At 50.7% G+C, this 27,784-nt stretch overlaps 8 protein-coding genes across 8 annotated transcripts; 4 read left to right on the top strand and 4 right to left on the bottom strand.

Annotated features, from left to right (window-relative positions):
• Nucleotides 1-1,095: 1,095 nt before the first annotated feature.
• PFICI_08146 (uncharacterized protein) lies at nucleotides 1,096-3,326 on the bottom strand (the record flags this gene model as incomplete). Its single annotated transcript, XM_007836727.1, has 2 exons — nucleotides 1,096-2,089; nucleotides 2,149-3,326. 2 exons carry the CDS (start codon nucleotides 3,324-3,326, stop codon nucleotides 1,096-1,098), a joined length of 2,172 nt encoding a protein of 723 aa, XP_007834918.1.
• Nucleotides 3,327-8,702: 5,376 nt separating this feature from the next.
• On the bottom strand, nucleotides 8,703-10,285 carry PFICI_08145 (uncharacterized protein; the record flags this gene model as incomplete). Its single annotated transcript, XM_007836726.1, has 2 exons — nucleotides 8,703-9,932; nucleotides 10,199-10,285. 2 exons carry the CDS (start codon nucleotides 10,283-10,285, stop codon nucleotides 8,703-8,705), a joined length of 1,317 nt encoding a protein of 438 aa, XP_007834917.1.
• A 1,043-nt stretch (nucleotides 10,286-11,328) lies between these two features.
• On the bottom strand, nucleotides 11,329-14,061 carry PFICI_08144 (uncharacterized protein; the record flags this gene model as incomplete). The annotated part of the gene is made up of 5 exons (XM_007836725.1): nucleotides 11,329-11,816; nucleotides 11,878-12,119; nucleotides 12,172-12,573; nucleotides 12,632-13,190; nucleotides 13,242-14,061. The coding sequence occupies 5 exons, from the start codon at nucleotides 14,059-14,061 to the stop codon at nucleotides 11,329-11,331; spliced, it is 2,511 nt and encodes an 836-aa protein (XP_007834916.1).
• A 1,554-nt stretch (nucleotides 14,062-15,615) lies between these two features.
• Nucleotides 15,616-17,041, top strand: PFICI_08143 (uncharacterized protein; the record flags this gene model as incomplete). The annotated part of the gene is made up of 3 exons (XM_007836724.1): nucleotides 15,616-16,041; nucleotides 16,102-16,797; nucleotides 16,877-17,041. The coding sequence occupies 3 exons, from the start codon at nucleotides 15,616-15,618 to the stop codon at nucleotides 17,039-17,041; spliced, it is 1,287 nt and encodes a 428-aa protein (XP_007834915.1).
• Nucleotides 17,042-17,722: 681 nt separating this feature from the next.
• Nucleotides 17,723-18,809, top strand: PFICI_08142 (uncharacterized protein; the record flags this gene model as incomplete). The annotated part of the gene is made up of 2 exons (XM_007836723.1): nucleotides 17,723-18,137; nucleotides 18,244-18,809. 2 exons carry the CDS (start codon nucleotides 17,723-17,725, stop codon nucleotides 18,807-18,809), a joined length of 981 nt encoding a protein of 326 aa, XP_007834914.1.
• Nucleotides 18,810-19,539: 730 nt separating this feature from the next.
• On the bottom strand, nucleotides 19,540-20,322 carry PFICI_08141 (uncharacterized protein; the record flags this gene model as incomplete). The annotated part of the gene is made up of 1 exon (XM_007836722.1): nucleotides 19,540-20,322. The coding sequence occupies one exon, from the start codon at nucleotides 20,320-20,322 to the stop codon at nucleotides 19,540-19,542; it is 783 nt and encodes a 260-aa protein (XP_007834913.1).
• Nucleotides 20,323-22,521: 2,199 nt separating this feature from the next.
• On the top strand, nucleotides 22,522-23,605 carry PFICI_08140 (uncharacterized protein; the record flags this gene model as incomplete). Its single annotated transcript, XM_007836721.1, has 4 exons — nucleotides 22,522-22,587; nucleotides 22,637-22,658; nucleotides 22,709-22,777; nucleotides 22,842-23,605. The coding sequence occupies 4 exons, from the start codon at nucleotides 22,522-22,524 to the stop codon at nucleotides 23,603-23,605; spliced, it is 921 nt and encodes a 306-aa protein (XP_007834912.1).
• Nucleotides 23,606-24,184: 579 nt separating this feature from the next.
• Nucleotides 24,185-25,292, top strand: PFICI_08139 (uncharacterized protein; the record flags this gene model as incomplete). The annotated part of the gene is made up of 2 exons (XM_007836720.1): nucleotides 24,185-24,600; nucleotides 24,749-25,292. 2 exons carry the CDS (start codon nucleotides 24,185-24,187, stop codon nucleotides 25,290-25,292), a joined length of 960 nt encoding a protein of 319 aa, XP_007834911.1.
• Between the last annotated feature and the right edge of the window lie 2,492 nt (nucleotides 25,293-27,784).

Here is a 27,784-nt window from a genome sequence, read left to right as displayed (position 1 = left end):
ATATATCCAACCAATGGGTCAGCTTTTTCCCACATGAGACTTGCTCTGCTTGTATCTTACTTCTCGGTCACGCTATTCAAGACAAATACATTGACGGTACATTGTGTAGAAAACTCTTCTTCACCATTGGTAAGTGGAAAAAAAAAACAGGTCTGATTTCGGATACCCTATGTATATTACAAGGAAGAATCAGGACATGACCTCCATGGCGGAATCTTGAGGCAGAAGAGGGAATCCAAGAAGGGAAACCCAAGTCTTCAGTCTCATTGGTACAACCAATCAAAATGCCTTGTTCTGCTACGATTCCTTGGGCAGGGAAAAGAACTACATGACGCATTTCTTCAAGAATCCCCGTCAGAGGATATAAGCTTAAACATTTGCTTTGTTGGTAGTGCCTTGTCTGCAGAATAATCCCGATCACGTCAATTAAAGTGTCTAGTATTTTTCTGCGTCACGAAAGGAAAAAGAAAATATATACCTAGCGAGAAAAGAGTGGCTGGCGGCCCGAGACCAAACCAAGTAGATCATGGACCGATATGGGTGGGCATAGCATGACTGAAGCAAGTCACTTTAGACTTTCGAGACAATTGAGACGTTGATTTCCACGACAAAAACTTTCATTTCTTCTCAATGTAGTGGATCACTGTCTTTGCTACTCTAGCTGACTGACACCCAAGCAAGCGTTGTTTTCCCACGTCAAACAAAAGTGTCGCCGTGACGCTGCCTCGAGGCTACGAAAAGCAAAATGCGTATGCCGCTGCGAATGATGAAAATGCTGGATCAAATATTTTGCTCCGGCTCGTTATTGACCGGCACAACGCCAATCCAATCGGGACTCACCGGTCCCATGAAATCATTCCATTCGCCGGGGAAAAAACAGATCAAAACCACAAATACCAGTGCGCTATGCTATGCTCAAGGATGCCGAAACTCCGGAGACCCCCCCATGAAGACAAAATGACTGCAATCTATAATTGTATGCGTCGCTTCAAAACTCGTTTCTTTTCAAAAGTTCGGGTATATGAGTGGCAGATAGTAACGACGACGGCGGAAGCGGCCATGGCGACCGCGAGGGCGATCGCGATTGTTCATTGCCTAGATGAATCCAGCATCGCGTGCCACATCAGCCGTGGGCGTGCGTTCGAGCATTCCAATATTCTGGACGCCGTGGCCAAAATCCATGATAAGGATCTTGGGGTCTTGTCCGGTGCTGACAATGCGTCTGTAATCACTCTTGGCACTCAACACCCAGCTTGCGTGCCATCGGGGGAAATCGAGAAGTTGGTCGCCCGTAGCCATGTCGAAAACCTTGATATCGGTATCGTAGCTTCCACTGATTAGACGTCCGCTGACACTGTCAATGTGCAAACTGCGGACCAGGCTGTCATGTGCCTGCATCTCCCTAATGCACTCGCCCGTTCTCGCGTCCCAAATACGGATCATCTTGTCGCTACCAGCAGATGCAATGTATCGGCCATCCTCGGAGAACTGGCTGCAGGCAAGACCCTTGGTGTGGCCCTCGAATTCGCGAACGACTTTGCCACTGTCAATGTTCCACAGCTTAACTTTGAAGTCGCCAGAGCAGGACACAATACTGTTGCCACGCAGCTGAACAGCGTTGACGGGACCAGTGTGACCCTTGAGCTGCTTAAGCATAGCGCCAGTCGCTCGGTCCCAGACACAGATGCTGATATCTTTGGAGCACGTGACAATGTGCTTGTCGTCAAAGGCAAGATCCAGAACGGCGGCAGTGTGGTGTTCCAGGCGCCGGATGGGGCGATAGCCAGATTTGACGTTATAAATGATGCACGAGCCATCTGAGGAACCAGTCACGAGAATATTCTCATCGTACTGGAGACACAAGATAGAAGCCTTGTGATGGAGTTGGAAAGAGACGACAGCTGGGACCGACTCGTGGTTGCGCGCCCTATCTGGTGCTGACACATAGTGTAGAGGGCGGCCGTTGGCATCGAACAGTACTGAAGTGTCATTGACGACCTCGGGAGGTCCAATAACGAGCCGACACTGGAAGGTGTGCATGTCCCAAATTCGAATGGTCTTGTCCCTTGAGCCAGTGATGATCTTGGATCTAGCAGATTATGGTCAGTCTGGATAGTTTGGGCTGTGATGTTGGGGATTTGAACATACTCATCAAACTGAAGGCAGTAAATACTGTCAAGGTGGCCGTTCAAGTAGACAGAACGGAATGAGGTGCCTTGGTTCCAACGTTGCTCCAGCTGCTGCTTTGCCTTGTAAATTTTCTGCCAATCGTTTCCGGGAAGGATAGCAGGGACGCCAAAACCTGTGCCAGGCTCAATGGGTGCAGCGGTTGCATATGTAGCCGTCTTCTCACGCAGGAAACTCTGTCGCCAGATCTGCCAGTCCTGTGTAACGTCGTACCACTTCTTGGACACACGCGCAGCAGCAGTCAGGCCATTGGCACCGAGGTGGGAGAGGATGCGAATGGAAAGCTCGGCGGGCAGTCGAGAGATGAAGTCGACTCTGCTAATGCGTGTGTTCTCTCTCACGGCCACTTCAGTTTCATCGGAGTTCATGATGGAGATGCCGATTCCACTTTCGCGATCATTCTGCACCTGATCTGCCAGCCATTCCTCTCGCTGTAGCATGGCCAAGTATTCGTTGTGGGACACGACCGAGGCTTTAGCTGCGGCGCCAGTGTGCGACGGAATGATGGGGGGCTGGAGGCCGTTGCCAGGAATGGGCACATTAGAGAATGTCGACTCAATGGGTGAGTAGATGGTGTCCAAGGCGTTAGCTCGTCCGCCATTGATCATCTTGGAGTGTTTGAAGCTGGCGGCCTGCCGCAACTTGTTCCAGGCTGAATGTGCTGTAGAAGATCTCGTATGTTGATGCTGTGTGTGCTGTGTTGTGAATTCCAGGGTCTTTTCCGGCTCTGAACTTCGGCGATCCCGGCGATGTACGATACCCTTCATGAGGCTCAGAGAAGCGCGCCTAAACTTTCCCTTGAGCGAGCCATTGCTATCCTGAGACTCGGAGCGGGTGTCCTCTTCTGCGGGTTCGGGAAAGACCGAGGGAGTTTGGGTGTCGTCGTTCTCTGAGCTGAGGAGCAATGACTTGGGTCGTCGTCGCCAGTGTACCGTCGAGCTGAAGCTCCGTGTGCGTGAAGGGAAGGGATTGGCTGTGGTAGGGCGGACGGGCTCTAAAAAGTCCTTTTCGACCTCAGCCCCCGTGTCGGCGGAGTATGCACTGGCGCCAGACGTGGATGGTTCGTAGTCATTCACCAGGCGCTTGGCCGGAGTCCAGCCCGGCACGGGGAGGGTCGTGGTCGTGGTGTTGTTCACCATTGTGTAGAACTGACTAGTAGTTGGTGGGGCAGCGGGTGTGCCTGTCGGTGCAGCTGAACGCTGTAACGCCGTGTGAAAGAACAGCAATAACAAACGGCGGCAAGTGCAAGGCGAACAGAAAAATAGTAGTAAAGAAGCACAACAAACAAAAGTTCCAGGAAAGAAAGAAAAGATAGGTTGCGCGCCAACTCTCTTCCAAGACCAAGAGACGATTGGGAAATGAGGGTCGACAATCAAAGGAACCGGGGTCCCCAGGAACCAAGTCAATAAGTAGGTGAGAGAGTGAGAGAGTGGTGCACCTGTACGTACTCTCTACTCATGTACGTACAGTTCTCTCCAGTCGATGTCGCCGGCAACCTACACTGGAAACCTACGGCAAGGTACAAGTAGGTAAGCCAGGTACGGTACGTCAACCAAGGTGAGGCGGTGGACTTGCGAGACGTGGCGGGCGGTAGATCTGGAACAACTTTTTTCGTGAATCGACTAGTTAGCGGCTGGTCCGTCCTAAAAACTAAGATGGACTGAGTCGTGCAATATCCGATCTCCCTCTGTGGCCCCTATCCAGGAGTCAGGATTGAGACAGAATTGGTTCTAAAGGCCAGTAGAGGAGGGACGGACTGCTTTTACAGAGGGCCGGTGTTGGAAAGAGTGTGTCCCGAAGCGAGTCGTGTGTTGCCTGATTATCGACTCTTATTTTGTTTTTTTCTTCTTGGTCCCCTTGGTTTGTTGCCCTTGACCGTGCTGATGATGACTGGCTGGGGATGACTTGGGGGCGCTGCGCCAGTGGCGGGCACCACTAAAGAAAGAGACTGGGGAGTGGGATGATGAAATTGATCAAGTGTGATGGGCTTTTTTTCTTCTTGGGCTGGGTTGTGTGCATATGCGCGTCTGCCGAACCGAGCAGACAACCAGCAATAGTAGGGAAGAGAAAAAAAAATATTATCTTGCTCGTCCGTTTGTCTGAGCTGTCTCTCGTCGAATCAAACTACACAAGAGGCGCTCGTCAGGTCAGAGGGTCTTGTCGGTCATACGTTGATACATAAGCTGATTCGTGGGGAAAGGCCAACCACCCACTTACATACATGTGTATGTAAGTACATACATATGTACTCTTCAACAAGTGATGGTAATGTAGGTTGGATTGAGAGTGGTGATTCAGTGATATGGGGGGAAAGTGAGGGGCCAGAGGGACATCAATCAATCGATTAATCAATTAAAGCCCACCGACATGGGCTGCAAACGACGAAGCGCAGCCTGATGGTGATGATGGGGGCAGAGGGTTAAAAAAAAAAAGGTATACCATCGCGCTAAGGAAATGCTTGGGTGGAAAAGACTTACGGAATGTAACGCTATGCTGCACCTTTGTGCACCTTTGTGCACCTAGCGCCAAGTCGTGCTTGTGAGCTTTGTCGCGGGGCGTGTACAAGTTCGGCAGACCCGAATTGGACTGTTCGCCCGGAGGAATTAAGTAGTTTGATGATGATGGTCAAGAGTGAGAGAGAGTACGTGGTGAGAAAAAGAGCGGTGGGAAACCTCCAACCATCAAATTCACCCGCCTCTTGGACCCCGACCAGTCAGCCAGTCACCCAATCAGTCACTATTGCGGCGTTTGCAGGGCAATCGGTCGGTTGGATGGTTAATTGGTCAAAAATGGAAAACAAGATCATTCTGCATTGTGCGTCAAAACGTAGGACAAACGCGGTTGGCTTTCTACACCAAGAGTCTCAGTATCTACCTATGGAAGAAAAGCCAACCACTGTGGCCACTGTGAGAGGAGCGGAAACCATGTTACTAGGGCGGGATACTATGTACAAGAACAAGATCTGGGGGTCAGATTGCTGGGAATTTCGGAATCCGTCAGCAGTCAAACATGATGTAGTTCTCTAGTAAACCCATAAAAAGACAAGGTAGTGATGATGCGATTGGGGGTCTGCGCCATGAATCCTCAACTGAAAGTTCCCTCATGTTGGTCAGAAAACAGGTACCGACATCCTGGCACGCCGTTGGGCAGTGACATTCTAGCGCTCCAAGTGCTGTCCACGGGTGCTGTTGCTGTGCTGTGCTCAGAGCTCTTTGCCGCTAATAACACCAACGACAACCATGCGCACGGAACACCAGCCTTTGATCCGAGCACTGCTTCTTAATCCTGCAACCCGTTTCAATAACGACTATTCATATGGTTGTTCGTTACCCATTCGAGATTATATATGCCTGCAACAGTGTCTCACGATCCCTTCCAAGGGTGCCTACTTACCTCCTACATGAGTTTGTTTATGGGAGGGTGGTTCTGATGTCCAAGTGGGGTTTCAATTGTCTCTGCAGCCCGACCGAGAGGGAATCCATTCCCAGGAATTGATTCTACGTAGGTACTATTGATCGGGAATATTATCGTAGCCGACGCGCGGTTACTTGGAGGGATGCAACGCTTCAGTTCCTAATCCGGCCTTCTCGTCTAATCAGCGCGGACCACGATTGGGCACTTTGACTTTTTTTCCTCAATCAATCCCCAGGTTTCTCTGGGAACTCAATGTACGTAAGTACTACGGAGCTCCGGGGTTGACCAGGATCGCACAGAACGCCAATCTTGGACGGTTGGCCGGGGCCCGGTAGATATCAAGCATCGGCCTAGGTATGTGCAAGGATAGCTATGAAGCTACTGTCTGTAAACATGTTTTACAACTCTGCTTCTATGCTCATGCACCCCGACACCTTGGAAAACCTTTGCTGCAATTGTTGTTGTTTTGGTGTTATTCTTGCTCTGTAGGATTTCATTCCTCCGGGTCGCCACTAGCAGGAGCAGCAGAGCATGGATGCAGGTGAGGCACCCATCCACCCTACTGTAAATGTAGGCAGATCCAGCTTACAAGGGCCAGCCAGCAGGGTCGGGTACATGTATTACCATGTAAGATGGTGTTGACTTTCTGGAGCTGGGGGTAAAATGTTGGAGCCTGCCTGGGCCAAAAAATCCCAGGCTGTCAGATCCATCGTTGTAACCACATGCTACACACCACCATCACGCCTACACCTGCGCCAGAGGTTGTGCGCTGGACCTGGACGAGAAAAATGTGTGCTGCAGCCGGCATGCATGAGCTGAATCTTCCGTCGTCCCTCGGCATTGATGTCGTCAGTTTGCGCAGATCATCTCATGTTTTGACGGACAAAGGAAAAAGTGTTTCTCTTGTCTTCGGCAGCAAGCCCGGGAGACAACCAGCAGCTGGTGGCAGCACCAGAGTTTCAAGATTACCATGGCATTTTTTTTACGACACTTGCCAGGGCGCAATCTTTGAAATAGACATACAACAACAACAATAGAGCAGCAAATCGACAGAATCAATTTTCAATATCCCGTAATCTTGCCAAGCATTGCTCTTAATGGCGGCATTGCTGGTTGGATGGCGCCATGACCCAAGGGCCCCAAGAAGCCCGCCCAGCTGCCGCCGTACCAGAATCCGTCCGGAATGCTACCGTAGCTACACAAAGCTTGAGAACAGCTCGCGACCTGGATAGTCAGGGGACCGGATTTAGAACACACCTCATCTCAATCCCTGCATCTACTCTATATTACGAGCATCACGGGCGCCTCCTCATGGCCGCTTGTGCCAGTCATGCGCTCAGCCTCAAGCTGTACAGATTAATCGACTATGGTTCGAGACCTGCTGCTCACTTTTCCCGACGCATCCCACAGCAGCATTGCGCTGTTGCACTTGGCTAGACAAGTCCGCGCCAAAAAGCGGAGCGATGCTTGGTTCACTGGACTGGCAACCAAAGACCCAGAACTTTGCTCTCACCCTTTTGCCGGATCTGAATTGTATGGAACGTAGTCCGGGTGCTGCGATAGTGACAACGGCTCTCGTTGACTTGGCATCAAACGACTCGGAGGGCTTGGTCCCAACCTCGTGGTGCTCTCGGTGACACGGGATCCCGCCATTCTGGTGCATATTACATCAGAGCTGCCTCAAGAGCCGCGTTTCTTCTGCGTCGCATTAAACAAGATGGACTCTCTCACGTCTCTTGATTCGCGCCATCCATTAAAGGGGTGTTTACTGCCTTGGGCAACAATGTCCGCGGGACGACGAGGACGACGACGACAACGACGATACGTGGGACGTGAAAAGCCTCTCTAGCCGCCCAATTGCTGGCTTTGCTCTCTGCTTTGGAGCCCCTCGTTGAAACCCTGCCAAGAGCTCGACTCTGCACGATCGGGTTATCCGACGTCAGCTTCGTCGGCACAACCGACGACTTTCTATAACTCCGCCCTCTATTATTCATGCCGAGCATCCATTATACGCGTGCCCGGGTAACCTTGCGCCGCGGGATTCTGGTCTTTCGATCGTTTGTTGTCAATCCTGCCTGATGATTTGGTGTCGCTTGTGTTTCAATCGCGACATGACAAGCGGTGACCCCCATTCATCGCGGCTTTCATCTCCCAGTTGGCATATCGGAATCGACCCCCTCTTCTGCCGGGCTGCTTTCAGCCCCGTTGTAATGATTCCATTTCGGTCGGCAGACGCCTGGATCATACGTGGCTGCCTCGGGAAGTGATAATAGTTGCGAATCACGTCAGCTGAGTCACGAAGATGATTCGTATAGTGTTTACCCGATCGGCAAATTCTCTCCATCACGCAACGCATCTCGGCGAGTATGGGCTAGACCCATAGCCATCAATAGGGGCTTGCATGCGGCCGTCATTCAGAGTATTCTCTATGCCTCCTTAGGGTAACGCAAAAGGATCTAGGCAATCAGGTAATTGAGTGCGACAACACGCGAACATCGCATATTGAAGACGAATAACCAATCCGTCCTTATACACGGCAAGGAATTGATTTCAGTAGGATTGCTGATTTTGAAATATAACACGCGTGGGTAGTCTGTCCGAGGTTACACCTTGGTATGAGGATAGAGCATCATTATAACATGGTAGGTCGATTTAGTCTATTTCGGCTATTGACTTTATATGAGCAACCAAGCTTTAGTCATATTAGAGTTACAACGCAACGCCCAATGCTGGCTCAGTAAATGAAGGCACCTTGACCGAGCGCCGCATCTATTGGCTGTGTTACCTTTTTAAGGTGAGATGAGTTGGTACCACAAAACATCGAAGCCACGGGCGACTCATAGCATTGGTTGCTAGGAAGCTGGATATGATGTCGCCAGCCATGTCAGGCGTCTGTATTGTGCGGCTGGCCTATCTTGAGAAAAACAAAATACTTGCCTCCTGATCAATTTTGAGAAACAGTCCACCGTGATGCACGGAAATGCTGCAAAGTTGCCTCGGGAAATCTAACAGCCATACCGCCCTTTCGAGAATACTATGAAACAAAACGAAAATGAGGGGGAGGGGAACCACAACTCAAGCCATACAATCTCGCACAATGCTTAGGCTTGCAAGTATCCAGCTTCCCGCATCCGCCTCGTCACTTCTTTGCGGATATCATAACTATAGAAGAACTTTCGAACCGGCTCCGTAAAGTTCATCGCCTCGTGATCGAACAAGTCATCACCACAGATCTCCTCGGCTCTCTGGCGAGCCTCGTCCCTCGTGCCAGGGATCGAGTCGCTGAGGAACTGGACCGCGTGGATACGTCGCTTGAGCACGTCCTCAAAGAGCTCAAGCCGAGCGCTGACATCCACACCGCTGCTACTGCCGCTGCCGCTCCCGCCGTCTCGGCCAGTGAATAGGAGCTCGAGCGCCGCGGCCTCCTCAATCGCGAGGACGGCCCCCTGCGCGTGCGTCGGCAGGATGGTGTGCGCCGCGTCGCCGACAATGACGGCGCGGCCCCGCCAGTACCGCGGCAGCGGCTCGCGGCGCACGAGCTTGTAGACCTTGACGTCGGGGGCCTTGAGGACCACGGCGCGCATGACGGGGTGGTAGCCGTTGAGGATCTCGAGCACGTCGGCGTGCGTCGCTGCCGCGTTCCAGTCCTCGTCCTTGTCACGGTCCTGGGCCCGCGTCTCGTGGCGAATGGCAATGTTGAGCAGGCGGTTGTCCCGGCACGCGTACGCCACCATGTAAAAGGCCTCCGGCAGGTAGAATGGGGTCCAGTACCCGGGAGCTTGGCCTTCGAAATACGGCCGTGTCTCTGGGTCCGACAGGATGGCGTCCATGGGCACCAGGCACCGATACGCCGACCAGCCCAGGTCCTTGATCTTGTCGGCCTCGCCCGTGATCTTGCTGATGAAACGCGACTTGATGCCATCGGCAATAACGAGCAAGTCTTTGGTCACCTTGGTTCCGTCCGCGAGGATTATGACGCCGGTCTCACAGTCAATGTCGACCACGGCCTGGCCGAGTCGAATAACGGCCGGGGGTCCGGCCAGCTCGTTGTTGGGCCCTTCCTGTTGGCCCTGCGCCAGGTCCTTGAGGCTATTGTGCAGATCAACGCGGTGGTAAAAGGCCATCTTGGCGCCAAAGTCGCCGCGCACGTCCGTCAGGTCGTCGGTAAAGGCCGGCTCCAGCGTGTGCGCGTCAACCATGCGCAGCGTCTTGGCCTCGACGGCGCCGGCCTTGACGTCGTCAAAGCCCCAAGATTCCAGCACGCGCGACCCGTTGGGAGTGACGGTTATGGCACCTCCGACTTCATTTTTAAACTTCGATCGCTCATATATCTATTTTCCTTTTTTTTTAGTGATAAGATGCCATTTTCGTTTTCTTGGTGTTTATATCTGAGCAGAGGCATTGCACTGTACATGTGTCGAAACGTAGATAGCGTCCAACGTCGTACAACCGACCTAATCCTCAGCTTTCCACTGTCCAAGCCCAATGGCGGCCTGTTGTACCACATGAAGCTGGGAAATATCCCCATGGTACCAAGATACAAATAGAAGGAAAAACAAAAGAGGCAGGGAAGGAAAAGAGGGGAGGGAATCCTTACCTCGACTTCAGCTCCGGCGCGACGGAGACCAATGGCGGCGCTCAAGCCTCCAATGCCGGCCCCGATGACGCCGACCTTTAGAGGCATATCGTTTTCCCCCTTTTCTTTTCGTTGCTGATATGTCTTCCTTTTAAATATAATTTTCCGGGATTAGTTTGTAAACATTCTCTTTCTTTCGGGGAACAATGTTCCACACGGGTCGTACGATTGACTGATGCTGGTAGTTGCGACTCGGCTTTCCGGAAAGGGATAAGAAATAAAACAATGAGGAAAACAAATCTCAAGAAAACTGATTTTTTTTTCTCCTTGTCCCATGGGATCCGAGGAGTCATAACATAATTCTTCCTTCTCCTCTTGTTGGTCTGCTATTTCAAAACCCCTGTTTAGTTATGCACCACGTCCAGTTGTTTGCCAACCAACTTGGTTACGTTTTCATCTATCATGCGAGGACCTTTTTTTTTTTCTTCTTCTTCTTCCCCTCCTAATGCAAGGGATGGAGGGGAAGAAAAATAAAAACTAGTTGCCAACCAACATCTCGGCCGTAAAAAGGCGTGCGGCGGCATTGGTAACCCCTTGCCTCCTCCAAAAAGCCGCGGCCGAAAACAAAAATCCCCGGGCTGCATTTTCTTTGTTCTTTCTTGATTCCAATCCAATTTTTTTTTTTTTTTTTTTTTTTTTACTTGCTAGGCTCCTTTTTCTAAATAGGATAATGATGGTTACGCATGACGTGTCAGATTTTAATGTAGAGACGCTAAACCTGGGGAGGGCCAACAGCCGTCAGACTTTGGTGTGGCTTCCTACGCCATCCCTCATGTGATCCGGGTAGAAAATAATGCTAGTAGTAGTGACCGACGGAAATGGCTGGCTCGAGCGGCCCGGGTATCATTGTCGTACGACAGCCGATGACAGAAGTATGTTGCCAGAGTCTTGTGTTGCACTGAAACACATGAGGGAAACTTTGTGGCAATATAGTTTGAGAAAGTCTACGATGCTGTGATTAGTTCTTGGACTGAATCAGATAGATCTAAAAGTAAAAATGTGCTAGAATTTTTGGCAATCATGGCTATTTACATCTATCTGGGTCCGCCTTTCGAGCCGCCCCGTCTTCTGCCTTTCTAATCTATTGAACTCTACCATGTAGCAGGGCCAAAAGTCTCCCCAGGCGGTAATACAGTCTGTATAGCCGTGTCTTGATAATCCATTGTCGTCGTGATAACGGTATTGCCCCACCATTCGGGCGGGCTGATATTGTTGAGAGTAAAGGCAAAAAATATGACCAGTGTAGAAAGGGCAAGTCCTAGATCGAGACCTGAAGACGTGAGGAAGTTGAGTCTGTTCCACCAAGCCGAATGGCGGTTCTTGATTAGATACTGGAACACAAATCCCACGATGCCCCAGGACAGGTAGTTGAGAGGCGTGGCAGGAGGAATCGCGCCAGCACCTCCAAATATGACAGGTGCCATCAGATACTTGATGGGCGACTTGGGCCACTTTTTGGCAGCAAAGTAAATGATCACGGGCGTGATGGCACCGATCAAGAAGAACCAGAAAAGTCCCGAATAGATTTGGCCAGGCGAGAAAATGCGGGCCGGGCCAATGAGACCCCAGATCACAGATGCTGAATGCGATTTAGAGAGAGACACATTGTAAAAGGTACCAGCAGGGAAATGGGGACTTACCTGAGAAAAAGACCCTGCCTCCAGGACAAGTGAAATGTTCTGGTTGTGTTGGGGTGCATATACCTTCGATATTGTTCAATGCAAAGTTGAGCACCGCAATCTGAATAAAGCAGGAAAAGGTTGTTGCCACAACTTGACTCATGAACATGGTTCTGGGAGGTATTTTCATGTAGTGGCCAAACTTCAAATCCGCGACGAAGCTCAAGGCTTGAGACATTGTAATGTACCCAAACGTTTTGAATCTGTGACTAGTCAATATAATATTCACCAAAGCTTACAAAAAAGGGGGCTTACATCATTAGGGCAAGTGGTCTGCCTGGCTGGATATAACCGTACACAAACTCGGTCAAGACATTTAGACCAATCTGGTTGTTTGTGACAGCCTGAATAATGCCAATAGGTAGGGCAAAGGTGAATGAGATGCTAACGGCCAATAGAAAGGACCACCAATTGAGATTTGTAGGGTATGCCAGGACAGTGATGAAACCGAGCCCAAGCATGATGACGAAAAGGCTCATGTACCACCATGTTGGCGCCTCCTTATACTTCCTCATGAGCTTCATGTGGATGTCGGGCTTCTCAGTTGTGCTGTTTTGGTACTGGCGCCAAATTGTCTTGCTGTGATGAAGGTATGTGTAGACAATCAGCGATGCAATGGCAGCGAAAGATAGTCCATAGGCCATGGCAAAGGTTGTGCTGTGGATAGTCAGTTTTTCAAAAGCATTACAATCTCTGGAATGAATGAAGCTTTTACCTGATATAGAGGGGAGAATAGTTCTTGTAAGCCTCCTCGTCCAAAGTCAATTGTGGCGTGAGAATTCGAGTCGTGTTATACGGTGAGCCCGTGTTGTCATATGTTGACGCGTCGCTCATGGGCAGGAATTGGGAATACCAAACGCCAGTGTAATGGAATGCCGAGGCAAGACCAATAAAAAAGACGACAACACCTATCGTGGTGTTTGCAATGGCATGCCACGGTGGGATGAGAGGAGAGCCGATATATCCTGCAACCTGTGTCCAGTCAAATGTAATGGGCAGCAATGACAGACCGGTCGTTCCTCCAAAGAGCTGATTGACAATTGGGTTATTGGGTGCAAGCCAGGTTGGGAATGCAAAGACACTCAAGAACTGAGCAAAGAATCCGGGAATGAAGTAGTACAAGAAGGCACCAAGCGTAATGTAAGCAAACCATCGATATCTTGGCATATTTCCACCAATTATCGTTGGGTCAAGCGGTGCGTGCTTCTCGTACATGGCATTCATGAGCACTACCGACACGAGGTTTCCTGGCCAGATCATGGAAGCCGGGTAGACTATTCATGGTCAGTCGAGTCTTGAGCACAAGGACATGGATCTCAGCTTACCCAAGAATTTTCTCATCATGCCAGCAATGCCGTAGCCCAGTGACTGGGTCGACACGGTCAGTAATAGCTGCCAAGTGACGCCAAAGTTCTGCTTGTAAAATACGAGCTGGGCGAGTATGATATCCGTAGCGTATGCAACCGAGAAAGAAACACTCGCCATGACAACGATAATCGAGTGCTCCTTGACATTGAAAGGTCCAGGGTTCAAGCTCCATTTGATACCGAATGGCCACAGCGTGAATTCCTTCTTGGGCATAACCTTTTCCCAGGCCTGGCCAATGGGCCATGCTATAATCTGAGCAATTAGCGCACCTAGTCCGATCGAGGGACTCCTCAAAGAAAAGAGGGTGTTCATTGAGGCGCCAATGACCACAAGGAACAACCCAATCGTCCAAGCCCGGACAGTATTGCAGGGCAGATCCTCATCGTAGTTGTGAACAGCGGCTCGTACTTCGGGATAGGGAGAATCTTCGGTGTCATCAAGTTCCTTCAGACTCGACTCGCCTCCTAAAGGATCATCCAACTCGAGCTCGTGCATTCTCCTTTCTTGTTCCTCTGGGAGGTTTGGATCTAGAAGCATTTCGTATTCTTCACCCTCTTCATAAGGCTGGCTGGTATGGACACTAGACTCACCCCATTCCGAGAGGCGCCTCTTGAGGGATTCAACGGGGTCTTCTTGTCTCGACACCGCCATTCCCTCGGCCACCTCTCGCCCACTGACTTCGACGCTACTCTTGTTACTCCATGATCGATCGTCATCTTCCACCAGCTTTCTTCGCTGAGTCGTGCCTGACGACTGCGAACTGGCTGTGTCATCCATCCTGTGGATGTTGGTGTCGCAAAAGATGATCGATACTATGGAAAAGAGCACATATGTGAAGCCGTGGGTTGATATATAGGGGTTTATCTAATGTCCGAAACAAATGATTGGTTTACAGGGAAGTTATCCCAACTCTGCACTTTCCAAACGGATGTGAAGCAGCTTTCCAGAGGCAAAATAACAATTGCGATAAGCTCGCTCGGATGGTCTTGTTCCTATTGGAAGGTTTGCCCAGCTTTGTTATCGCGAGTTGTTTGAAACACCAAGATAAGGCTAGGACCTCATGCGAAGCACCAGATTATATGGTCCAGGGTATGGTCGATCTCTAGTACGAGGGGGTGGCAGTCACTTTGGGCCACCACACAACTGGCAGAGCTGGCAGTATGAAATCGCCTTGACCCAAGCCGACCAATATCTGACAGGTAAGGTATAGAAAGTCAGACTTTGATAAGCATGAATCTCGAGGTCCGGAAAGACGACGTTGCCGGCCTCGATCCCAGTAGCGCACAACCTAGCCTCGTGATGATTGGGCTGATGGATTTGTCGACGAGATGAATGAAGAAATGTCGTTATGAGTGCTGGTATGCGCTGAAACGGATTTGCGGCTCAGCTGGGATCGTAATAGGTCGAGCCAGCTGATCAGAACCCGGAACAGGTTCAGTAAGAATTGACCAGCCAATTGATTAAGCCACGACGCAACTGTCCTCTGGATCGTGTGTGTTCCCAATAAAGTCTGCAAAAGCTCCCTCGTCGTCTCATCCGTCGATGATAAGACGTGATTTGCTCGTTGCTTCAACCACAATCTAGTCGTGTCCCGAAGACAGAAGTACGTTGATCTGAAACGTGTTCTCCGTCGTTTCCCAAAACGGTACAGCCTTAGCAGTGGCAGCTAGCTCACGATGTTGCAGCTCGTCCAGTTACCGACAGCGCAGCGTACCAGCGGCAGTACTGACTGAGTGAAAAAAGAATGCAACTCGGAAAATCAAATATAATTGAGTAGCACCATATCGACGAAAAGAAATGTGATATTGTTGAAGAGGTGAGATGGATTACACACGACTGGTGCTTATGGTAGTAGCAGATACGCACGTCTACGCGAACCCAATTACGTGGCGCCGGGATTGATCCTTCTAGACAAGGACCCCCCAATTTTGGACAATGCGCAGCTTGATCCTTTGCAACCCCCTTAGCTGAGCAGCCGGAATAGTGGGACTAATCCTCTTAAAGCGTAGCTCAGCATCTCGGCAACGAACCTAAAAAGAAAAAAAAAAAGTCTCGGACTCACGGCTAGGGTAGACAGCTAATCAAGTTATTCATGTTAGCAGCTACTACTGCTGTCCGTACTAGCTCTCTCTTTTCGGAACTGAGATATATCCTTTGCTCTAATAACTTCCTGCGACACGCACGGGCAAATCACAGATGATCTAATTGGCCGGTGCGTGTCTTGAGCTGGTGAATCTATAATGCCCAGCATCAAGTACCTTTGCCCGAATTACCTCTTCCTAATATAGACCACAAAAAGATTATCCAGGCGCGGCAGGCCATGGAAGTGTGATGCGCCGGGTGGTTGTCACAGGTCTAGGCGCCATCACGCCTCTAGGCGTGGGCGTTCGGCGTACCTGGTCTCGCCTCCTCGCTGGCGAAACCGGCATAGTCAGCGTCGCGAGTTCTGAGCCACAGCGGCTATGGCGTGATCTTCCGAGCACTGTCGCGGGTGTCGTGCCCAAAGCAGATGCGGACGGCGATAGCAGCAGCAGCACTGAGGGTCTATGGCGGCCCGGTGACTGGTTCACGGCCACGGAGCAGCGGCGGACTTCGACGTTTACGCAGTATGCCATGGCTGCGGCCTCGGAGGCTCTCAAGGATGCTGGGTGGGATCCCAAGAGACAAGATCAGCTCGAGGCCACTGGAGTGTGTCTAGGAAGTGGCATTGGGAACCTCGACGAAATATACTCTACAAGCATAACGTACGATCAAAGTGTAGGTTTCAGATATTATGTACTCACAATTCCGCCTATGCTGATAATCCGGTTCTATTAGGGTTATAAGAAGGTGTCGCCACTATTCGTGCCCAAGATTCTTATCAATATGGCCGCGGGACATATTGCCATGAAATATGGCTTCCAAGGGCCAAATCATGCTGCAACTACAGCTTGCACCACTGGCGCACACTCGATTGGTGACGCATCGCGCTTTATTGCCTTTGGCGACGCCAATGTCATGGTCGCGGGCGGTTCCGAGGCCTGCATCCATCCATTGACCTTTGCTGGGTTTGGCAGATCTCGGTCTTTGTCCACGACTTTCAACCATGACCCGCCGTCTAGTTGTCGTCCCTTTGATCGTCGTCGAGACGGGTTCGTCGTCGCAGAAGGTGCTGCCGTGGTCGTTTTGGAGGAGCTCGAGCATGCCAAGGCCAGAGGAGCACACATATATGCCGAACTCAACGGCTACGGCTGCAGTGGCGATGCTTATCAAATGACTGCACCTCTGGAGGATGGATCTGGGGCGCATCGGGCCATGAAAAAGGCCCTGCAGCATGCCAATATCAGACCTGCTCAGGTCAATTATATCAATGCTCATGCCACAGGTACCACCATTGGCGATACTGCGGAAGCTTTGGCAATCCGATCTCTTATGGTTGGGCCAGAAGGTTATATGAATGATGCGGATGTAACAGTCAGCAGTACCAAAGGATCAATCGGACATCTGCTTGGAGCAGCTGGCGCTATAGAGGCCGTATTTTCTATTCTGTCCATAGCAGATGCAAGTCAAAAACGCCCCGTTTCCCTGATTAGTCGTGCTGACAGTATCACAGAATGCCGTCCCTCCAACCATGAATCTCCATGATCCTGATATCGAGCCAAAGTTCAACTTGGTTCCACTGATATCTCAAAGCAAACAAGTTGATGTAGCCATGTCCAATAGCTTCGGTTTTGGTGGCACGAATGCTTCTCTGGTATTTTCTAGATACCATAAATAGCATACATGATTGCTTGCTGTAGATGGTCGACTCGACTCGACTCAGTGATCGTAACAATTGCGCGGTACTAGTATTTGGCTTCATGTCCGATAGTAACATGTACTAGGATAACGCCGTTCACAGCTCCACTCAACTAATATTAAAAGACTTGAATATTGACAATATCAAAAGGCAAGGGAATGTGTCCATATAATAATATATCAATCATGATTCATTCAAGGAGACAGGTCATTCAATGACAATCGACGACCTTGAGAAAGTACATGATTGAAAGTGCGGCTTTCTACCTCAGAGTTCACCAGAAACAGGATGTTGTACTGTGATGACATCGTAGTCAATATCAATAATCTTCTCGAGACATGTGCAATCAATGAAACCATCATGTTGTACGTAATCGATGGTGCCGTTGCATTGTGATTACAACCAAGTGTATTGGTTGAACCCGTCTCATGCAGCAGCCCGTTAGCGGGAATTCGATTCGCCAAAGCTCCCTCACCCCTGCCGCCGATCCATGCAAGCTCAAGCTTCGTCCGGTGCACTTTTTTTTCTCTTCCCGCCAGAAGTTCAATGACGCGAAGACCCTGACGCTCTTTTTACTTGTCTGCCATTGCAACCCAAGTGACATCCATAACTGTGACTTGTACGGACTATTCACCTCGGACCCCAAGACAGAATTTCATTATGGCTTGCAGAAGTTGCAGAAGAGCCCTGCTCAGGGACTTATCATCGAGGCCGAGCCTCTTTGCAAGCGGCTCCGATATCCAGTACACGGCAGCGAAACAACTAAGCCGACAAATCATTGCAACAGCCCCCCACCATCAACAGCAGCAACAACAAAAGAGAGGTTTCCGGAGTACGGCGACCGCTGCCGCCGAAAAGTCATCATGGATTCCCGAGTCGGTCCGCAATCTGGGAGGCATGATTCTCAAGTCCACTAGCGAGCCGTACATGGTACACGCCGCCACAGAGAACGTGTACAAGATTTGCGCCGCCGAGGCCGCATATACCATCTCCGAGACCGATAAACGAAACGGAACGGTGAAAACGACAGAGGAGGGCGAGGAGATTGGCACAGGGACTACATTGTGGCATACTGGTACGCCGACCCCCCAATATGTATAACGGGACTTTGTTCCTGGGGGAGGAACCCCTCCCAAGATATAAAGTGGTCGTCATCTTTGCTAACAATGGCTTCGAACCAGACTTTGATCTGCCTCCCACATTCAGTACCTGGTCGCAAATCACCATGCTGCACCTTTACGTCGTGTACGCACGGCTGCGAAACCAGCCCTTGGACGCGGCCCGATCGTGGCAAAAGCAGCTGACGGACCACTTCTTCTTCGACGCCGAGGAGCGCATGGATCTGGTCCACGGCATCACGTCGCGGGGCCTGCGCCACCGGTACCTCAAGGACCTCTTCATCCAGTGGCGCGGCGCCATCGCCGCCTACGACGAGGGCGTGGCAAAGGGCGACGCCGTGCTGGCCGCCGCCGTCTGGCGCAACGTCTACAAGGCCCGCGACGACGTCGACCCCCGCCGCCTCGCCGCCATTGTCAGCTGGATTCGCGCCTGCCTCCGCAGCCTCGACCAGACCCCCGACTTTGCCCTCTTTCGCGGCGGCGCCAATACCGCCTTCTCCGTCGCCGCCAAGAATGAGTTCCGGCTCGTCGATGTCCCCGCGCGGGAGCTCGAGGGCGTGTTGCCTAGTGCGGCGACGTCTGCGCAAACCCAGGGAAGTGCGCCGCGTGTGGTGAAGGAGGCCGTTTAAGTGTGCTGTGTATAACACCCGGAGCCTCTCTCTGTATTATGACTGTAATGCCTTGTACTATATTGCCTCTTTCCACAGAAAGGGTTGGCCCCAATGAAATCACCAGCGTTTCTCTTATCATGCCGTTCAGTGTTTGACCGTTTTCTACTGCTTCAGTCCGACTCTCTGGAACAGCTCGAGTTGTCCCGAATCATGTACAACTACCGTTCCCATTCGTACTAAGGGACCATGTATGTCTATGCCAATGCTTTTTGTGGTATCAGCAGGTAGGAAACAGTCCAATCTCCATATTAGAAGATCCGGTTTCTTCATAGACATAATAAATCCATCCATAGATGTTAATTTCCCATTATTCAAGACATTAGACAGTTGACATTTTCATAAACTTTTCTTTATTCCTATATCATTCATTCGTTAAGGGGATATCAAGTTCAGAAATGACAGCGAGTGTCCCAGGTATCCTCTCTCTAACAGAATAACGCAAAACATCGCATAATCTAGCTGGTCGCAATGATCAAAACAAAGAAGACACCGCCATGAAGAGGTGGGTCCCCATATTGTGATCCAGGATACCGACCCTTGGAAGCAAAAGAAGAGGGTCGTTTCCAAGGGAGCTCTAATTCAATGCCGTGACTCCGATCTCTACAGAAAACGAAAGACCGTAGTAGCATCTATCATTTACATTGGGAGTTTTTCCCTGGATTGGGAACTAGTTGTGAGCCAAGCCAGTTCACAGGAAGCCTCGGCGAGGGAAGGCGACTCCCTCGACGGCAGGCTCGTCCACGAACCAGCTGCAGCGCTCACCGGCAGCCTCATTGACCAAGGCGGCGGGGAGGCCGTTGCCCTGCTCAAAGATCTCCTTCATGATATCCTTCTTGCCGCCGCCGGTGGCCACGAAGGCAATCTTGACCGAGTGGGTGACGACGGGGAGGGTGAGGGTGACGCGCTTGGGCGGGGGCTTGGGCGAGTCCTCAATGGGGGCAACCCAGGCGCTGGTCTCGCGCAGCAGCGGGTGGCCGGGGAACAGGCTGCAGGTGTGGCCGTCGGGGCCGGTGCCGAGCAGCAAGAGGTCAAAGATGGGCAGCTTGACCGAGTCGCGGCTGGCAAACGACCGGACCAGCAGCTGCTCGTACTGGTCGGCGAGCTCCTGGGTGTCGCCGAGGTGAGTCGGGTCGATGGGGTGGATGGTCGGCTGGCCGAGCTCGGCGGGGATCTTGTCGAGGAGCTCCTGCTTGAGCAGGAAGTAGTTGCTGTCCTCGTGGTCGAGGGGCACGGCGCGCTCGTCGGCAAAGAAGATCTCCCACTTGGAGAAGTCAATCTTGTCCTCGGCCGAGCTGGCGGGGGTGAGCAGGGCCTTGGCCAGTGTCTTGGGGAGCGAGCCGCCCGACACGCCGACCTTGAAGACGCCGTGGCGTGTGAAGCCGGCGTTCTGGGCCTGGACGATATAGGCGCGCAGGGCCGAGGCGAGGGCGTCGATGGCCGGGAAGGCGAACAAGTTGGCTTGCTTGCCCATTGTTGTATCTGAAAAGATGTTTTTGTGGTATAATACTTTTCTTTTTTTTTTCTTTTGGTTTGGCGGCAGCTAGGCAGCGGGTTGCTACAAAAAAATAGTGTGGTGGGAAATGGTTGGTGGGCTGGTGGTGTTATTCCCCTCCAAGCGAGCTGCAGGTTTCAAGTATGCCGAGTAACGTTTGGGGGTGCTGTAGAGTTGCTCCCAGTGGCCGGCGGAGGCAATGTTAAGTATTTGGGCTGGGAAGATATGGGGCACCTAGCCTGATAAATAAGGTAGGTAAATGGGGTTCGGGTCGTGGGCTGTTGCTGGTCGAACCGGCGACGGACGGAGAGGAGTTTCTTGTTTCTCGCGTGGCCTGTGGTGGTGCTTTTTTGGTGTGGTTCCCAAGAGTAATAAGTAATGACGATGGTGGGGGGAGAAACTTATGGAGCGGGTCTTTGGGGGGGGTGGTGCTCTCGTTTGTGATTAGATAACGATCGGAACCCGAGGATATGCTAGGTATTTTGTGATTTTACCATTTTTTACGGATTACAAACCAAAGTAATGGATGCACATATTACAGAAACTCTTCATATAAAGTTATTTACCCCCTTGAAATTTATTAGCACAAGGATTGGGAATCGCCACAGCGTCCGGGCGCACTCACAAGTGGTTCGGGGTTTGGTTGAGACCAGTGCTGAATAAATTCAATACTATATGTACCTACTATCAGCCCAGCCACGCCGCCAATGATGTATAAACCCATTCAAAATGCGCGAAGTGGGATGTCTCCAAGCATGTGGTGGAGTAAAACGTCCGTCCCCTGGCCTTTGTACTCGCCTACAATTAATGTTTGCAATGGGATTTCTCATCAGAGAGGCAACACCATGAAAATCACATGAGATGCTGATACTCTTGGTCCTGAGGATGCACTCAATCGTCATACGTGAGATGCAATGTGCCGTTTCAGGCGACAATCACCAGTGGCAGCCTTGCAATTGACAACAGGCCAAAAGGTGATCTATCGCTTCTGAAGTTTTCTCTCGGCGGGGTGTTTGACGTAAGGCTCGGCACCAGGAAGAGACTGCGGAATAGGGAACGGATCGACAGTGTTCTCTTTCTTTGGTCATAGGCTGTTTGGGCCGCTGGGACATCACTACGCACATGCCCTCGCAGGGACTGGCCATCTTGTGTCTTCAGGTTTGCTCTTTGCACCGTTTATTGGGAAATGATGATGGCGCTGACATGCCGTCATTTACACATATACATTACTTACAAGAAGCACTGGTGTTGACATTGACATAATTTTTGCCTCTGCAATACAGAGAGACGAGATCCAGAGGATTCGACTTAACCTTGTAAAGGACATGGGAATCACCTGGTTTCATTGACTTCGCTCCCAGGCTCGAATCCATCATTCAAGTCTCCTTGCTGCGTCACTCGAGGGACCGGTTCTGAGAATAGCACACCCCAAAACGCCACACCCGAAATCCTTGCGCGCGCTATCTTTGACTTTCGGTAAGTTCAAGGCTGCCTTGGCGGTATGATAGTCAACAGTCTCACCCTTGAATGACGATTCCCTTCGCATGAGTGGCTTTATACTTTGACGTCGGCGTTATCGTTACAACTGTTGACTTGTTATCAAACCTATTTATCCCAACAAGAGTCTGCAGCTAAATATCGCTGCATTCAAACTATATTGTACCTGCATTCATTCTTTAATGTTCCAGGCAATGCAGTCGTCAAAGTTTCCCTTGATGTTTAGCACATGAAAACCGGCAGTTGAAGTTGCTGGATGATACACAGGTCAGGTAGCCAAATAATAAGCAAGGTAACGCGTAAGAGTTTGGAGAGAGCCATCTACTATACCCCCGAGCATATTCTCGCCAGAAATCCATGAAATCCTAGAAGACAATCAAGGGATAGGGGACATGAAAATTTGACACATTGGACCAAATATAATGTAACTGTTCTGATGCAATCCCCGTAACTAAATGCCGAAGCCTCCGGCTGGTGGCGGCCCGCTGTCAATGCAGCGACAACGGCCGACCCGAGTCATCACCTACTACTACTAGTATTCTACTACCGAACAACTCTAATCGTCAAAGTGTACATGAATACCACGAGCACATATTTCTATTGCGTGGCATAGACTATCTAATCAGAAATCAAATTTTTATCAACGGCTACCCGAACGGTGGTCTATCAACGTTCGTTCAGATGGCACAACCAAAATACCTCACTGGTGACTCAGCCGCCATAAATGAGTTCATTGACCGCTTCGATGTGAGTATGCATTGCCACGATATTCGAATTATCCTAATGACGATTTTAGGTTTTCCTGCTTGATTGCGATGGTAATAATATATCGGAATGAGAAACAGACCCTGGCTAACTCAAGATCCAGGAGTATTGTGGTCAGGAGACCACCTTTTTGAGGGCATCGTTGAAACATTGGAGCTACTCCGATCTAGAGGTTCGCGCCCCCGAATTTATGCATTTCGTGCCCAGTCACATTGCTAATGAAGGGATTATTACAGGCAAGAGGGTCGTTTTTGTGACCAACAACTCTACAAAGTCTCGTCAGGACTATCAGAAGAAGCTCACCGCCTTGGGCATACCCAGCGATATTGAGGAGATCTTCGCATCGGCCTACTCATCAGCCGTCTACATCTCCCGTATCCTGAAGCTTCCAGAGGGTAAAAACAAGGTCTTCGTCATTGGCGAGAGTGGTATCGAGACCGAGCTGCGCACCGAGAACATTCCGTTCGTCGGCGGCACCGACCCGGCCCTCAGACGCGACATCACGCCCGAGGACTACGGCAAGATCGCCGACGGCTCCATGCTGGACCCCGAAGTCGGCGTCGTGCTCGCTGGCCTGGACTTTCACATCAACTACCTAAAGCTGTCGCTCGGGTTCCAATACCTGCAGCGCGGCGCCAAGTTCCTCGCCACAAACTTGGACAGCACCCTGCCCAACAGCCACTCCTTTTTCCCCGGCGCCGGCTCGATATCGATCCCGCTTGTATACATGTCGGGCCAGCAGCCGCTGTCGCTCGGCAAGCCCAGCCAGGCCATGATGGATGCCATTGAGGGCAAGTTCCAGCTCGACCGCGCCCGGACCTGCATGGTTGGCGACCGGCTGAACACCGATATCCAGTTTGGTGTCGAGGGAGGCCTGGGAGGTACACTGGCCGTCCTCACTGGTGTCAGCAAGAAGGAGCATTGGGAGGCCAAGGATGCGCCGGCTGTGCCAGCATACTATGTCGACAAGCTCAGTGACCTCCGCGGCGCGCGGTTGTGAGTTTATCCATAGCTGCTCGATTGTCAACAGTAGAATCCTACAGCGGATCTATGGGACGTGTCAAGACATCACTAGACTGAAAGATTCCCTTCTAGAGTAGAGGCATTCACTAGACTATATGCGAGATTTCTCGCCTAGAATAAATCGACTTGGCCCATCAATGACCATAATTATTCTGATCCCAGACGCCAGACATTTAGCCTAATAGCTTAGTTCTGATGTTGGGGCTTTACGTCGACTATCTAGGTATGTCTTTCCTATCCACCGATCGTAGCATGCATTTATTTGAAGTAACCACAAAACAACGCATCGGACGTTTCTTTCCTTGGTAATACGTGGCGCCCGCTTTACGATTTGATGTGTTACATCCCGCCCTCACCCCGCATTGCAACGATCCAATCCCAGTGGTTTGGTTCGTGGCGGTAGACTATGTGAATATTGACAAAGGCAATATCTATGACGGTATAATGGACTATATAAAGCTGGCTACTCGTGACATTCGTCATAAAAAGACAATCTACAACCAAGTACAAAGACCACATCTCGTACAATCACAAGTATCCCCCCTCCATCAACATTATGACCTCACCACGCCCAGTCTTGACTGAAGCCGAAAGGGAACACTTTCTCCAGTACGGCTATCTCCACCTCAGGCAATGCTTCACGCGGGACCAGGCCTCCGAGGTGACAAAAGACGTCTGGACACGCCTGGGCATGTCGGCCGACGACCGGAGCACCTGGACCACGGCGCGCACCCACATGCCATGGCACAAGACGTTTGACGCCTCCGTGTTTGCGCCCCGGGCATGGTCCGCTATATGCGAGCTCTGCGGCGGCGAGGACCGGATCTCGCCCTCGTCGAGGGACTGGCACGACTCCTTCATTGTCAACCTTGGGTCGCCTGAGGGAGAGGGGCATCCCGTACCCCCGAAGCAGTTGGATAATTGGCATGTGGATGGTGACTTTTTCGTTCACTATCTGGACAGCCCAGAGCAGTATGTTTCACGCATCACTTATTGATCTTCTTTCCCATCTTCAGATTGAAGAATAAACACTTCTACGTGATGTTGTAAGCTTTTGCATCTGTGCTGTCGGATCTTAGTCACCACCAAGCAGCTTGTACTAACTCTTAAATTTCCCCAGGGGCCTCCTAGTGATTCCACTATTCACGGACATACAACCCAACGGCGGCGGCACCATGATCTGCCCAGACGCAATCCCCAAGGTGGCGCAATGGCTATACCAGCACCCAGACGGCGTATCGCCGCGCATGGTGCCCCGCGACCACGCCGATTTTGCCCGGGAGCGCAACCTGCAGTGGTACGGCGACGTGATACAGAGCTGCGGGCAGTTTGTCGAGGCCGCGGGTCAGGTGGGCGACGTGTACCTGCTGCACCCGCTCATGATGCACTCGGCCACCAACAATGCTCTACGGCGGCCGAGGATCATTACCAACCCGCCCGTCAGTCTCGAGGAGCCGTTTTGCTTTTCAAGGGAGCGGGGTGATTATAGTCTCGTGGAGCAGAAAACCATTCAAAGTCTCGGGGGTGAGGAGAAGCTCAAATCGTGGCAGATCACCAAGCCCAGAGAGGCCATCGTGCCGGAGAGGGTTCGAAACCAGGAGGCCATGAAGAGAGATGAGGCGAGGAGGTTGCAAACGGCCAGAGAGATTGCTGTGGAAGTCTAAATTATCACGGACTTCATCTCATACTGGCAGACTTGTCAAGACTAAAAGCAACAGTATCATTGAGCTTTTGGATTTAGTTTAGCTGCTTTGTGTCGCAGAAAGTACGATTCATCGATATGCAAGATATACTTAGTGAACAAGAATCAATGTAAAAAAGAATGCGACTCCAGTACTTTAACAAGACAATCTACAAGTAGGAAAGCATTCAGCTGAACCGGCAGGATGTGTATAAGGCTTTATGACGGCATTAATGGATAAAAATGGGCTTTGCTACACTGTCCTATCCAACGATCGTCACATGTATTTATCAACAGTAATCGCAAAACAATACACCGGACGATGCTTACTTGGTAATACGTGTCGCCCGCTTCACGATTTGTTGGATTACATCCCGCCCTCGCTCCGCATCGCAACGACGGAGGGCGAAAGGCAACACTATCTCTAGCTATTAGCAAAGGGATATTGTGTCGTTTTACAGGCCTTGCTTGCGAACTTGCATTAGGAAAACAATAACGAATTGAATCAAGACATCAACCTCGTACCATTCAGATTACACTTGTTTCCTCCCGGCCCCCTCCGCGCGTCTGAGTAGCCCCAAGGTTGGATTCAATTCAGCGCCGACGACGGTCTTAGTGTCCACTTGTTTGATTTCTATTCTTATGTCGCTAAATTCTAATAGCTAGGCGGCACTTTGAAAGAATGAGCTGCATGATCCGGCACCCTAAGGGTCAGACGCCAGAGTGATGCTAGACTGAGGTCTGAATGATAAAAGTCTGCTAGACGAGGCTCGCCGATTCCTGGATCCCCGCCCTTTCCCACGAGACGAAGTATAAACCGCCGGGGTCTGAGATCTATGAGTGAAACCAGCGTTCTCTTGCGAGAGACTCTGTTGTTATTTACATCGCACAAGAGAAGTCAAAGACAAGAAAAAGGAGCAATAAGATACGTTTAAAAGGTGACTTGCGCTAGTCTAAAGTTATTTCGTACTCAGACCTGGCAATCCTCTCCCTCGCCCGCCTCGCATCGCGTGCTTTAAATGCCATGATCCCCTTGGACATCGTGTCAACGCCTTTGATCAGCCATCCTAGCGGTGAGACGAGTACAGGAATCGCCTTTCCAGTGAGGAAGGTTGCTGTAGCACGACCAGCCTGCCGTCCATATATGAGAGCTTTTCGATGTCTTCTCTGCCAAGCTTTCTTGGTTTCTTTCCATTTTGACTGCCTCGCCTGGCGTTGTTGTTCCAGTTGCTCGTCTGGAACTTGAGTCGGTGGCTCAACCTGGTTTGTTCTTCGGTGTGCTCTAGTCGATGGAGTCATCAGAATCATACCGTTAAATACCGAACTTATTAGAAAAAGGAAAGTGCCGGGCAGTAAATTGAGAAACCATAACGTCCATTGCCAACCCGGTTGCCTCGCATCTTGCTCTTTTATAGAGATGGAAAAATTGCAATAATTTAGCAGCACCGATAAAGTCAACATTGTGCAATAGATTAATGTTCTGACCGTCAAAAGGCCCAAGATTTTATAACCAAATGATACCTTGAGCCGTATCAAAAGAATGGCCGTGCCGCCAACAGATAGCCAAAGTAGGACGCTCACTGACCCCGCTATGTAAGTCCTTTAATCGACGTTAACTTCACTTTTAAGAGCACACGTGCTGCAAACTTACCACTTATTTTGCTCCATTCTCGGCCTAAGGAGCGTATATTTGAGTAGTTCCATGACAGCCGTTATAGAAACCCACGAAATGGAACCAAAATACAAAAAGCTCCCATTATTCTCCAACTCATTTGTGTTCGAGGCCCAAAATGGGACCGATCTCATGTAGCGGACTTCTCCAGAATCGCCTTGCTGCAAGCGGTCGGGTCGCCTTTGTGGCCGGTGTGTCGTTGTGTTGATACTATGCCTATCAGGACTGTGTTATCGGTATGAGAGACAAATCTCATTTTGGACCGCTTACATTGGAAATGGACTTGACTGAGCCATAAACTCTCTTTCGTGCTCCTTGAATATCCCTGCCAGATACCCATCATCATTTGTCGTCACAAGCAAGCGCTGCAACTCGGTTTCCGGATTCTCATATCGCACACGGCGACGCTTCTGACGAGATGAGACGAGTGGCTCGTAATTATTTGGCTTTCGCCAGCGCGATGGAAGCAGCCAAATCCAAAAAGCGATCGCAACACCTTGCACCAACGCTACAGCCAAGTTGACCGCTAGATCGACAGCTAATTGAGCTCGAAATTTCGTCTTCCAGGATACATAAAAGGCTTCTAACTCGGCCAAGGAGAGCTCGGGATATTTTATCAAGGAATTCTCGAGGTCTGACGGCAAGATCATGATTGATCCAGATGCAGCCAGGCCAATAGCATTTAGTACGACTGGTAGCGCGCCAAGCGAAGCTGCCAATGCAGATCGCAGGTAGACATGATGCCAACGATGCCAGAATATGCAGAAATAAAGAGTATTGAGAATGTTTATGCGTCCCAGGTA

This window comes from Pestalotiopsis fici, assembly GCF_000516985.1.
Source record: "Pestalotiopsis fici W106-1 unplaced genomic scaffold PFICI_Scf_5, whole genome shotgun sequence".
NCBI lineage: Eukaryota > Fungi > Ascomycota > Sordariomycetes > Amphisphaeriales > Sporocadaceae > Pestalotiopsis > Pestalotiopsis fici.
This window is presented reverse-complemented; position numbering and strand designations above follow the sequence as displayed.